At 35.4% G+C, this 13516-nt stretch overlaps 1 protein-coding gene across 19 annotated transcripts in view; it reads left to right on the top strand.

Annotated features, from left to right (window-relative positions):
- ZNF644 (zinc finger protein 644) overlaps positions 1-13516 on the top strand; it is a 104787-nt gene that overhangs the window by 77987 nt on the left and 13284 nt on the right. For 11 of the 19 annotated variants that reach the window (XM_017544108.2, XM_017544112.2, XM_017544113.2 and 8 more), the window contains 3 exons: positions 535-3569; positions 3753-4358; positions 6304-6426. The exons of 6 other annotated variants lie outside the window; for them this stretch is intronic. In XM_017544108.2, the coding sequence (XP_017399597.1) occupies positions 535-3569; positions 3753-4358; positions 6304-6426 (3764 nt within the window). The remainder of the gene's footprint in view (positions 1-534; positions 3570-3752; positions 4359-6303; positions 6427-13516) is intronic. 2 more of the 19 variants (XM_017544118.2, XM_037744122.1) reach the window with 1 other exon arrangement.

Below are 13516 nucleotides of genomic sequence, written 5' to 3'. Positions count from 1 at the left end.
AAAAAAAAAAAAAAAAACACTGATGGTGATAGCAAATATGTTCATTCAAATAAAGTTATTTATCAAATGGCATTTTGTTACCTTACTTCAGAAATGAACTTTTAAGTGACAAATCTTTTACTTCTCTGCAATATTGATAGTTTAAATTTTTCTCTAGAGTAGAGTGACTGCCTCTTAAGTCGAAGAATTTTCTTTGTATTAGCAATCTCTACATGAGGTTTAAAATTTTTTCAGTCTATAGCATATTTACATTGTGTTTGTGTGTGTGTGTGTGTATGCTGCTTTTCTCTAGACATTTTGTGTATATGACATATTGGATTATTGTCGTTGCCTAGCATGAAGAACAATATTAACCTTTAAGATGCTTCTTAAATATTTCAGTGTTTGTGTTCTTTCAGTCTTGGAAAATTATTAGGATCTCAATATAAAGAATAGAAAATTAAACTAATAAAAATATGTACTTTCAACTCTCCATACATTCAAATAGTATTTTTTCTTTCATGCAAATCTAAATTTCTTTTTTCCATTTTCTAGACTAAATGTGTTAAATGGGCTTGCCAACAATATGGATGATTTGAAGATAAACACCGATATTACTGGTGCTAAAGAAGAACTCCTAGATGACAACAATTTTTTCTCAGACAAAGAGAGTGGAGTTCATAAACCAAAAGATTGTCAAACATCATTTCAGAAAAATAATACATTGACTCTGCCCGAAGAACTGTCAAAGGACAAATCTGAAAACGCCTTAAGTGGAGGCCAGTCTAGTCTGTTTATACATGCTGGTTCTCCTGCTGTTTCTAGTGAAAACTTTATCTTGCCTAAAGGAGCTGCTGTTAATGGACCAGTTTCACACTCCTCCTTAACTAAGACTTCCAATATGAATAAAGGCAGTGTTTCGTTAACCACTGGACAGCCTGTGGATCAGCCAACAACGGAATCTTGTTCAACTTTGAAGGTAGCAGCTGATCTTCAGCTGTCTACACAGAAAGCAAGTCAACACCAAGTTTTATTTTTGTTATCAGATGTAGCACATGTTAAGAATCCCACCCATTCCAATAAAAAACTACCTACCTCTGCTTCGGTTAGTTGTGACATTCAGAATTCAGTAGGGAGTAATATAAAGTCAGATAGCACTTTATTAAATCAAGTAGAGGTGGGTGAGGATAGTGAAGATGTATTGGTAAAAGATGATTGTGTCAATACATTAACAGGAATTTCCTCAGGTACAGATGGATTTAGGTCAGAAAATGATACAAACTGGGATCCCCAAAAAGAGTTCATTCAATTTCTTATGACTAATGAGGAAACAGTAGATAAAGCTCCACCTCATTCTAAAGTAGGTCTAGAAAAAAAAAGAAAGCGAAAAATGGATGTAAGTAAGATAACTCGTTATACCGAGGATTGCTTTAGTGATTCTAATTGTGTACCTAATAAATCAAAAATGCAAGAAGTAGACTTTCTAGAACAGAATGAAGAACTACAAGCTGTAGACTCACAGAAATATGCATTATCAAAAGTGAAGCCTGAATCAACTGATGAAGACTTAGAATCTGTGGATGCTTTTCAACATCTAATTTATAATCCAGATAAGTGTGGAGAAGAGAGTTCACCTGTTCATACTAGCACTTTTCTTTCGAATACCTTAAAAAAGAAATGTGAAGAGAGTGATTCTGAGTCACCTGCTACTTTCAGTACTGAAGAGCCATCATTCTACCCCTGTACAAAGTGCAATGTGAATTTTAGGGAGAAGAAGCACCTCCACAGGCATATGATGTATCATTTAGATGGGAATAGTCATTTTCGCCATCTTAATGTCCCAAGGCCATATGCTTGTAGAGAATGTGGACGGACATTTCGAGATCGCAATTCACTTCTAAAACATATGATTATTCACCAAGAGAGAAGACAGAAGTTGATGGAGGAAATTCGTGAATTGAAAGAACTTCAGGATGAAGGAAGAAGTGCACGATTACAGTGTCCTCAGTGTGTGTTTGGTACCAATTGCCCTAAAACATTTGTGCAACATGCTAAAACCCATGAAAAAGATAAAAGGTACTACTGCTGTGAAGAGTGTAACTTCATGGCAGTGACAGAAAATGAATTAGAATGCCATCGAGGCGTTGCACATGGGGCAGTGGTAAAATGTCCTATGGTCACTTCTGATATAGCCCAGAGAAAAACACAAAAAAAGACTTTAATGAAAGACTCCGTAGTAGGATCGTCAAAAAAATCAGCTACCTACGTATGTAAGATGTGTCCTTTCACGACTTCAGCCAGAAGTGTTTTAAAAAAGCACATGGAGTACTTGCATTCATCATCATGCGTTGATTCATTTGGTAGTCCTCTTGGACTTGATAAAAGAAAAAATGACATCCTTGAAGAACCTGTAGATAGTGATAGCACTAAACCATTAAGTAAACAACAGTCAACCACATTTCCAAAGAACTCTGCTTTAAAACAAGACGTGAAGCGAACATTTGGATCAACCTCACAATCAAGTAGTTTTTCAAAAATCCATAAGCGGCCACACAGAATACAGAAAGCTCGGAAAAGCATTGCCCAGTCAGGTGTAAACATGTGCAATCAGAACAACTCTCCCCATAAGACTGTTACAGTTAAAAGCAGCATTGACCAAAAACCCAAGTATTTCCATCAAGCAGCAAAAGAAAAATCTAATGCCAAGGCAAATAGCAACTATTTGTATAGACACAAATATGAAAATTACAGGATGATCAAAAAATCAGGTGAATCATATCCTGTGCATTTCAAAAAAGAAGAAGCTAGTTCATTAAATTCTTTACACCTGTTTTCATCATCAAGTAATTCTCACAACAATTTTATTTCAGACCCTCATAAGCCTGACACCAAAAGGCCTGAAAGCTTCAAAGATCACAGACGTGTAGCTGTAAAGAGAGTAGTTAAGGAATCTAAGAAAGAAAGTTCTGTTGGAGGGGAAGACTTGGATAGCTATCCAGATTTTTTGCATAAAATGACTGTTGTTGTTTTGCAGAAACTTAATTCTGCTGAAAAGAAGGATAGCTATGAAACAGAAGATGAAAGTTCCTGGGATAATGTTGAGTTAGGAGACTACACTACACAGGCCATAGAAGATGAAACCTATAGTGATATTAATCAAGAACATGTAAATTTATTCCCTCTATTTAAGAGCAAAGTGGAAGGTCAGGAGCCTGGAGAAAATGCTTCTCTTAGTTATGACCAAAATGATGGCTTTTATTTTGAGTATTATGAAGATGCTGGAAGTAACAATTTTTTGCATGAGATACATGATCCTCAGCATTTAGAAAATGCAGAAACTTCATTGTCAAAGCATAGTTCTGTTTTTCACTGGACCGATTTGTCTCTTGAGAAGAAATCATGTCCTTACTGTCCAGCAACATTTGAAACAGGTGTTGGGTTATCAAATCATGTCCGGGGGCATCTTCACAGAGCAGGATTAAGCTATGAAGCCCGTCATGTTGTATCACCAGAACAAATAGCCACAAGTGATAAAATGCAGCATTTCAAGAGAACTGGCACAGGAACACCTGTTAAGCGAGTTAGAAAAGGTAAGTTCTCCATGGGAATGATTTGGGCTAATAGGTCTGTGTTCTAATTCAGAGAATTTCAAAGTTTTGTTTGAATTTGGACTTTATTAGAATCATATAATTTTATGTTTCAGAATTAACTCATTTTAGGGTGGTCAGTTTATTTAAGAAATTCTGATGTTACTCTTAAAAATTTTTTTTTAGCTATAGAGAAGTCTGAAACCACTTCTGAACACACTTGTCAGCTCTGTGGTGGTTGGTTTGATACTAAAATTGGATTATCAAATCATGTTAGAGGCCACTTGAAAAGACTTGGAAAGACCAAATGGGATGCTCACAAATCTCCAATCTGTGTTCTGAATGAGATGATGCAAAATGAAGAAAAATACGAAAAAATCTTAAAGGCATTGAACAGTCGTCGTATTATTCCCAGACCATTTGTAGCTCAAAAACTTGCATCAAGTGATGACTTTATATCTCAAAATGTCATACCTCTTGAAGCATACCGAAATGGCCTAAAGACTGAAGCTCTGTCAGTGTCTGCATCAGAAGAAGAAGGGCTGAATTTCTTAAATGAATATGATGAAACAAAACCAGAACTGCCCAGTGGAAAAAAGAATCAGTCTCTTACACTCATAGAACTTCTTAAAAATAAAAGGATGGGAGAAGAAAGGAATTCTGCCATTTCTCCTCAAAAGATCCATAATCAGACAGCAAGAAAAAGATTCGTTCAGAAATGTGTTCTTCCATTAAGTGAAGATAGTCCGTTGTTGTATCAGCCACAAAAAATGGACTTGACTATGCACTCAGGTAAGAGGACGTTTATGACTATCCTATACACAGTTTAAATGCATTCAATTATGCCTTCTTTAATGTAATATATGTGGAAAATACTTTCTCACAATCTTCTTGCTTAAGCTGCTTTTTTTTTTACAGAGCACAGATTGGTTATTCTGTCATTTCTGTATAACTCATCAGTTGAGGTTCCTTAGCACTGAGTTCTCTGTGCCTCTTTTCTTGGTCTGAATGTAAGGTGAGAACAAAAGCAAAACAAAACCACACACATACACACAAAAAAAAACAACAAACAAAAAGCTGATCTGTAAAAATAAAATTTGCTGTGGCTGGAGGATGATTGTGAATGGGAGGTTGGTGTTCAAAAGCACAGTGTTATTGAAAAGGCATACCTCTGTCGTATTTTTGCCAGTGCTCCGAGGTGATCATGTTTTCAAGATTTAGCTGTTGGTTTTTCCACTGCTTAGTTGAAACAAAACAGACTCTTAAAGCTGAATGGATTGGTGTCTGTTGTGATTAACCTAAAGAAGCATCTCCTTCTCCAATTCCTTATTGTTTTGTGGGATAGTTTGGTTTTGGAGAACAGTTGTGAACATAAAACTTATTTGTTTGGGGTTTTAGATTTTAAAATAGTGCTCTAATGGTACAGAACAGATGATTTAGCTTAGTGTTTATACACCAATAGTTTTTCCTTTGGGAAGGAATATTTTGTATGTATTGGCAAATAATGTGGCAGGTAAAGTAGCCAAACTTGATTCCTTATTGCCAAGTCTGGTTTATACTTTTAGACTAGAAAAATTCTAAGTGTCTTTTCTAGATTCCTTTTTGAAGATTAAGAATGTTGAAGGTTTATGTAAATGGTCTCATTAGAGATGTAAGTTGAATGTGTGTGAGTTAATAGTAAATGGATTAATAACAAATAAAATGACTGTAATGTTGTTTATTTGCTTTGGGGCAGTCATTGTCATATCCCAAATAGTTGTAATGCAATTTTGACTTAAGGAAAGATTACTTTGTATTGTAAGTGGTCTGGAAAACAATTTATCTTATATGAGGTTCTGTTTAATACAGCTTTTTCTTTTGAGTAAAGAGTCTCTGAAAGTCATTAGCTTTCAGTATTCTTTCAGAAGGATAAAACGCAGGGATGATGTGTTAGCTGTGTTGACCAAGGCGTAGTATACTTCAGAGATGGAAAGCATATTTGTGGCTGTCACAGTAATGCTGAAGAAATCAATTGAAACGTGTTGGGGGAGTGAGGATTGTCTGAGAAGTTAGGAGTTTCTTATTGTTTGAACATGTTTTCTTTCCTGTGATGACTAAGATGTTAGCTTGTTGATCATTTATTTAGCACAAAGATTTTAGCAAAAAACTTTAGATCATTAACTTTCATTATTGATTGCGCATTCAGAGTAATGAACATAAAATACCCTGAATAAAATGTTGTGTCTAACAGCTGTTCAGTGGTGTGTTTTACCACCTTTTCTCCCAGCCTTCATCAGAAAGCCTAATTTAGTATTGAGACTTTTACGGTTTTGTGGGTAAAACACTTTAATTACCACTTTGTCAACTAGACTTTTAAATTCTTTTTATTGGTAATGTTGTAAGCTTTGAAACTTCTCAACAGAACCGTGGTGTTCAAATCACAGGATTGCATTTTAGTAGGTTTAAGAAATAATCTGCGTAACACAGAAATCTGCAAGAAAGTGATAATAGGTGTTATATCCAGAGGAGCTCAGAGGTTTAAGTCACTCCTCTTCTACCTTTCCAAAGAGCATGAGATGGCTCTAAATACTAACTGCAAACTAATAACAGTTAATTTCCCCTCCTTATTTTAAGTTAACCTATTTCATTGAACGTTTTTAAAACCATCTTTATTGTGGTGCTTTTCTACACTCTTTAAGCTAAGAAAATTTCACTTCTGGAAGTGAGAACTGGATTATAGTTTTCTTTTGAATGATAGGTATGCCTGTGAAGCTTAGAACATGTGTGCATTGCAATACGACGTTTACAAGTGCTGTTAGCCTGTCCAACCACTTACGCGCTTATGCACGAAAGAAGAGTGCTGGACTTTTGACTGGTACAGGTATGTTTGAACAGATATCACAGCAAGTCTGTTTGATACAATACACTTTTTTTTCCCCACCAAACTGGTGTTAATTCAGATCATATTTATAACTTTCTTTGGTAAGCTGCAGTTGAGTCTGAATACATTTCTGAATAAATTTCAGCAACTTGTAAACTGTTAGATATAATTCTAAGCACGTTAATCTTTTTCCTTTGGCTCTTGTTGACTTAATTTGGGGAAAAAAAATTAACCCAAGAGGTGTGAAATTTTGAGTCTACCTTAATCCCATTTCTTTTTTACAATACTATTTTTGATTTTTAAATTTATTTTAGATTCCAGAAAAACACCTCTCTTGATAGTCCTAGTCAGGCACAGTGGTGTGCCTTTATAGTCCCAACTACTCATGAGGCTAGCAGGAGGATCACTTCAGCTCAAGAGTTAGAGGCTGTAATGTGCTGTGATTGTGCCTGTGCATAGCCACTGTACCCTAGCCTGGGCAACATAGCATAAAAAGATTGTAGTTCTAGCTTGGGAAATCCTTTATTAGAAAAGGAAATAATAGGGAAATTCCAAAATGTAGACTTGATTAGAAACCTAAGCAAACTAATGAATTTTCATTAGTCTATAGATTAGATCTTTGAAGGGGCAAGCCTTAATAATGGCTTGTATTGACAAGTGAATAGATTTTTAATACCTCTTAAATATATTAAGGATTAATAAATTTAGCTATGTACATAAGTGTTAACATGCAAATTTCTGTGTTATTTTTGGTTGGTTAGCCCAACCTTGCAGATACCTCTTAATGCTGCTCATCTGTGAAAATTTTATTAGCTTACTTATATGTAATATGCTTCTTATAACCTGCAAAATGCTTTGCCCTTCATTTGTAGTCTTTTAAGCTACCCTGCTTCAGCAAATCTCATTTCCCTCACATCTTAAAATATACCCTCTTTTTGACATAGATCTACATAACTTCTTTTGCCTAAAATTCTCCTTCCAATCTTTTTATTTCTCTTGCTCTTTTTTAGATCACTGCCTCCTGCTTTCTTCTAGTTGTTTCCCCAGCTTTTTTGTTCTTCCTCATGTCCTGTAACTTACATCCAATATGTTCTTGCTGCCAAAAAAAAAAAACACTTATATTTATACTAGCGTCTTTCTTCTGCTTCTTTGCATTCTTCCTTAACTTGATATACAAATGACCAGGATGAATGTTGACCATTTATATTAAAATGAGAGGAGCGGGGTGAGTTTTAGTCTACTAGATTAGTCTTCCTACTGTGAGATTACAGTTTTTATATACCCTCACCTTTATCAGGCTTGGCAGATGATGGTAGGCACTAGAGTTGGGGGAAAATACAAATGGGAAATCGTTATTGTTACCATACTTGCTAACCTTTATTGAACATTTAATGTGTGTCAGGCACTATGCTATGCAATTTATATGCATAACATTTCATCTTTGCAACAACTATACAAGTTGTAGGTACTGGAATTCTCTTCCATTTTATAGGAAACTAGGACTTAGAGAACTTAATTTGCTTGAACTTATATAGTTAGTAGCAAGGTTGAAATTCAAATCAAGACTATTTTACCTAATCTTTGTTTTTCATCACTATTCTCTACCTTATACAAGTGGCCTATTTTTGAATTTCTTATTTTTAAAATAAGAAATTGAAATAAAAATAAGCATTTGAAAATTCTAAAATGAGGGTGGGTTTATTTTTTATTTCTTTTTCTTTTTTGAGACAGAGTCTCGTTCTGTCGCCCAGGCTGGAGTACAGTGGCATGATCTTGGCTCACTGCAACCTCCGCCTCCCTGGTTCAAGCAGTTTCCCTGCCTCATCCTCCCAAATAGCTGGGATTACAGGTGCACACCACCATGCCTGGCTAATGTTTTTGTATTTTTAGTAGAGATGGAGTTTCTCGAACTCCTGACCTCAGGCAAGCCGCATATCTCGGCCTCCCAAAGTGCTGGGATTACAAACGTGAGCCACCGCGCCTGGCCTGAAGGTGGGTTTAATAGGGGGAGTATTCTGGTGAAGACTGAATAAATAAGAGTCTAATTAGAAAGAGCAGAGATCCAAGAGGTACTTAGGCCTTGATTAGACTTTGGGGGACTTAATGTTCCTTTCTGATTATGCAAGTAGATCATGCAAATATCTAATAAGACAAGGTATCTCCAGTCCAGATTTTGTTAGTCCATTAAAAAAATCCTTTTACTTCATCTGAAAACTCTGCAAAACACAGGGTTAATTACTTATAAATAGCTGGTAGTAAACCTCCATTTACCAAGAATGCACTTATGAAATATTATCTAAAAAATCTTCATTGAGAGAAAAGTAATGTAGGATGAATGGGAATATATTTAGGTCCTGAAGAATAAAAGAGGGTGTTATTTTAAAAATATGTTTAATTAAGTACTAATCAAAACATTAGAAGTACCAGGAAATAGAAAGTGTGTGTTTGGCAGTCCTAGGCAAAGAAAAGGAAAATGAAAAGCTGAAGAAGGCCTAGGGTCACATTTTCCACACCCAGTAGCCACTTTAGAGAAACTTTAAAAACTTATGCTCCTTTTTTTTGGAAATTCTGAAACATTTTTCCCTCATTAAAAAAAATCTTGATCAGTAGAGCTGTACAGATGTCTTTGCTGCTTATTTATGCCAACTAAGAAGTTTTCATCAAGCTTTATTAACTTTTTTTATTTTCCAAATAGAGAATTCTGTATTATATTTATAAACTCCACATACCCCCTTTTTTTTTTTTTTAAGATAGTGGCTCACTCTGTTGCCAGGCTGGAATGCAGTGGTGCGATCTTGGCTCACTGCAACCTCTGACACCCTGGCTTAAGTGATTCTCCTGTCTCAGCCTCCTGAGTAGCTGGGGTTACTAGGATGCACCACCATGCCTGGCTAATTTTTTTATTTTTAGTAGAGACAGGTTTTCACCATGTTGGCCAGGATGGTCTCCACCTCCTAACCTTGTGATCCGCCTGCCTCGGCCTCCCAAAATGCTGGGATTACAGGCATGAGCCACCATGCCCAGCCAAACTCCACATACCTATTACCCACCATATCAGTATCACTGTTATAAAGCAGTGGTCCTAATAACCTATGGCCCTAGAAGGTAAAGGGAAAATAGGAATAAAGTCTTTCTAACTATGTCTAGTATGTGTATTTCTAGTTTCAGCAATCTTAATTCATGTGGATTTTAAGTTGTGGGTACACTCTTGAATACAAAGCTGAGACACCCCCAGACTACATGGTAAAGACCTGCTTTTAGATACCAGTGATAGAATAAACTTTTAAGCCTTCTTAGAAGCTACCAGCTCCTGGTCTTTTCTGTTGGAACTGGTGACCTTTTGAGGGAAGAAAAATATTCTAACTTATATTTCTTCAGGTATCCTGAATATACTGAAAAGGATATACCTCTCCTTCCCAAAATACCTATTTACTGATGACTTAAATACTTCTAATATGATGGCTCTCAATCTTTCTTCAGGCCACCAACATCTTTGAGAATTTCTTGAAAGCTACGGGCCCCATCCCAGAAACATGCACTTATTCATTCTCAGATAAACATTTTTCTGTGTATAGGCTTTGCATATCTCCTGAAGGCTATCATCAATTCGTCTGGTGGCAAATTGAGAAAGGAGAGATGCCAAAATAAAAGGAAAGTAGAAATAGAAGTAGGAATCAGAAGCCCTAAGAAGTGTTTTTTTGTTGTTGTTCTTGGTTTTTGGTTTTTTTGTTTTTGTTTGAGCAGAAGATGCTTAAAATGCAAGAATTGCATAGTAACAAAACTAATTCTATGATCATAAATGTAAATTAAAATATACCTTCCCTGATATTTGTAAAAGGAATCAATGGAAGAAATAGGAAAGGTTTAGAATTGAAGATTTAGAAGAGGTAGCCGTACTTGGGACAGTTAAATTGTCATAAAGAATAATTTCACAAATTAAAGTTTTGCTCAGAACTGTCCCAGTTTATGTTCTGTTGGGTAGGTTCAAATAAATTGTTTAATAATTTTTATGTGTCTTCACTTGTAGATAATTTATGAAACTGTTTTACTTCTCCCTCCCCGATCAATCTTTAAATAGACTAGAATCAAAGGGCTTATTTTATATCCTATATTGTAAATTTAAGGCAGACTTCTTATTTAAGAGTTTGTTCCAGCTGGGCGCGATGGCTTGCAGCTGTAATCCCGCACTTTTGGAGGCCGAGGTGAGCGGATCACAAGGTCAGGAGTTCAAGAACAGCCTGGCCAAGATGGTGAAACCCTTATCTCTACTAAAAATACAAAAATTAGCTGGGCGTGGTGGCAGGCACCTGTAATCCCAGCTACTTGGGAGGCTGACGCAGGAGAATTGCTTGAACCCGGGAGGCAGAGGTTGCAATGAGCCGAGATCACGGCACTGCATTCTAGCCTGGGCAGCAGAGCAAGACTCCATCCCAAAAAAGGAAAAAAATAGTTTATTCAAGTTATTTATAAACTGCAGTAATGGCAGGTTTCTTTCTGAGATTTTGTTATCTTTAATGTTTTATGTGCTCATACAAATTTTTTCTGGTTTTCTATGCAGTGTAATAAGAACATTATATAGTTTACATTAAATTTTGAAATTTTATAATGTAGTTTATATTACTTTTGGACTTTTTATTTTACTAATTAGCTTTTTTTTATGCCTAATGTTTTAATTAAATGTCTTTTTATACTGGCAATATTAAGAACATATTCTATTAAGTTATTAATGAAGTGACTATACATACTGGTTTAGCCTTGTTGTCCCACCTAAGTACTAGTGCCTCTTTTACTCTCATAAATATCCTAGATTGAATGATAAATTAATCATCCAGATTATTAAAATTGCTAAAGCATTTAAAATTAAGGTAAAGCATATCCTATCAACCTAATCTGCAATCAGGAAAAATATATATTTTGAGGTCAAAATAAAAGTGAATTTCAATAGGTAGGGAAAGGGAAATACAGCCATAGTAGAAAGAATGTTGTTAAAGGAAGTAGATCTTTCCGATGAATGCCACAGTGCTTCTCTGTGGTAGATAGTATGTTATCTTTTGAAAAGAAGAAAGAATGATGGTGGCATTCAACATTTTAATTGGGATTTTATTTTATATCTTGACCACATATATAAACTTATATTAATACAAACAGAATTCCTTGTTCACTCACCTAAATGCACTTTAATATTTTCTTTTTTTTTTTTTTGGGTATTCTTTTTTTGTGAAAAATTAATGCTGGTCATGAGCCAGTAAATTCATTTGCTACCCACTAAGAAGTCACTATCATAGATTGAAGACACTGCCCTAAGTGCCTCTTTCTCTTAGAGATTGGTACTGACTAGAGCCAACAATAGTAATATCTTAGAAGTTATAACTCTTCTGTGGCAGCAGGTGCATTGTATTCATTTTATCCAAATTTTTCTCTGTAGATCAAATGCTGACATCTGGGACTTAACAGTAATTGGAAATTTCTAGTTACTCATTTAAAATTAACGCAAGAAAAATATTTTTATATATGCACATATATTTGGGAGGGGCTTCATTATCTTCAGAACATTTTCTTGATACATTTTGGAGGTAAAGCCCAATTGTTGCTATTCTACAACAGATGACTTATCCATCATAATTATTTGACTTTTCTGATGAGGAAAAAAAATAGTTTAAAAAATTGGGTCCTAATCAATACCACTAGTACAATATGTTAACATTTATTAAAAAATCAAGTCCGTGTTTTATTTTTTATACCATCTACTTTTAAGTATAATAGTAGTACAGTCTTTTGCCTGTTTTCAGCTTTAATGATATAATTGGCTGCAGAGGACTGTAACGAGTACTAATGAACACGTAACACAGTGTCAGGTGCTGAATGGGTTTGTAAGCCAACTATAAAAGTCATTCTTATGTTGTGGAAAGTGCTATGGGAGCACTTTCTGATGTGATAGAAAAAATAGTATTGTGAAAGCTTCCCAATGTGCATTAAATTACTTGTTCATTCATATGTGTCTCTGTAGTGTCTTTTAAGACTGATATAGTATTGCATGTTTGAGAAATTGCATGCTTTCATGGTAGTTCGTTCAGCCTGAAAGAGTGTAAGTAGAAAATTTTGATCTTATTAAGATTAAACTCCAAAGGAGCAAACCTGCTTCTACTTAAAGTGAACACCTTGGTAATTCTTCCAGACTAGGCTGTGGGGGGATATGTGAAAAGCATGAGACATGACCCTGCTGTCAGAGAACATAAGGAAGAATTGTTGATGACATACATAAAAGTATCAAAATTTGAAAACTGTGCAAGGTAGTATACAACTAAATGGCATATTGGCTTTAAGTGTTGTATGGGTTTAGGTTATTTTAGTCTAAACCTTCTTTTGAGGGAAGCTGGGAATTAAGTGGGATTTCTTTTTTTTCTGATGCCTCTACTGTTTGTCTCATTGGAACTTGTAAAAAAGAGGAAAAGAAAATAATAAAAATAGTTCATGCTAGTATGTTTCTTGTCATGATTTTTTAAATGCAAGAGAACAAAACTAGCAGTCACACGGAGTTTTTATTCATTTAACAAAAGTTTGAGTTGTTGTACCAAGACTGTGTTCATCTCTGAGCCGATAAAGATACTGCATTCCAGCTGCATAAACATAATCATGACCCAGTGGGAAAAGTACAAGTATGCTATTACAGAAAGGTTTATACGGTATCAGCCGGACCCTGAACTTGAAGGATCCAGTAAAGTTTTAGGAAGAGGAGATGAAGTCTAGAAGAACATTTCAGACAGAGAAGAACATAGTGTGGACACAAAGGGATGAAATTTGGAGTTCAAGTGTCAGGATATTTGGTTACAAATGTTTGAGAAATTGTAGTGCCAGAAAGGTGGGGTAATGCTTAGAATACTTGGTAAAAAAAAAAAAATTAGGAAGTCATTAAAGGATTTTTTAAAAATATGGGGGCTGGGCATGGTGGCTCACACTTGTAATCCCAGCACTTTGGAAGGCTGAGCAGGCAGATCACCTGAAGTCAGGAGTGTGACACCTGAGGTCAGAATTTTGAGAGCAGCCTTGCCAACATGGTGAAACCTTGTCTCTACTTAAAAAAAAAAAAAAA

This window comes from Cebus imitator, unplaced genomic scaffold (assembly GCF_001604975.1).
Source record: "Cebus imitator isolate Cc_AM_T3 unplaced genomic scaffold, Cebus_imitator-1.0 Scaffold166, whole genome shotgun sequence".
Taxonomy (NCBI): Eukaryota; Metazoa; Chordata; class Mammalia; order Primates; family Cebidae; genus Cebus; species Cebus imitator.
This window is presented reverse-complemented; position numbering and strand designations above follow the sequence as displayed.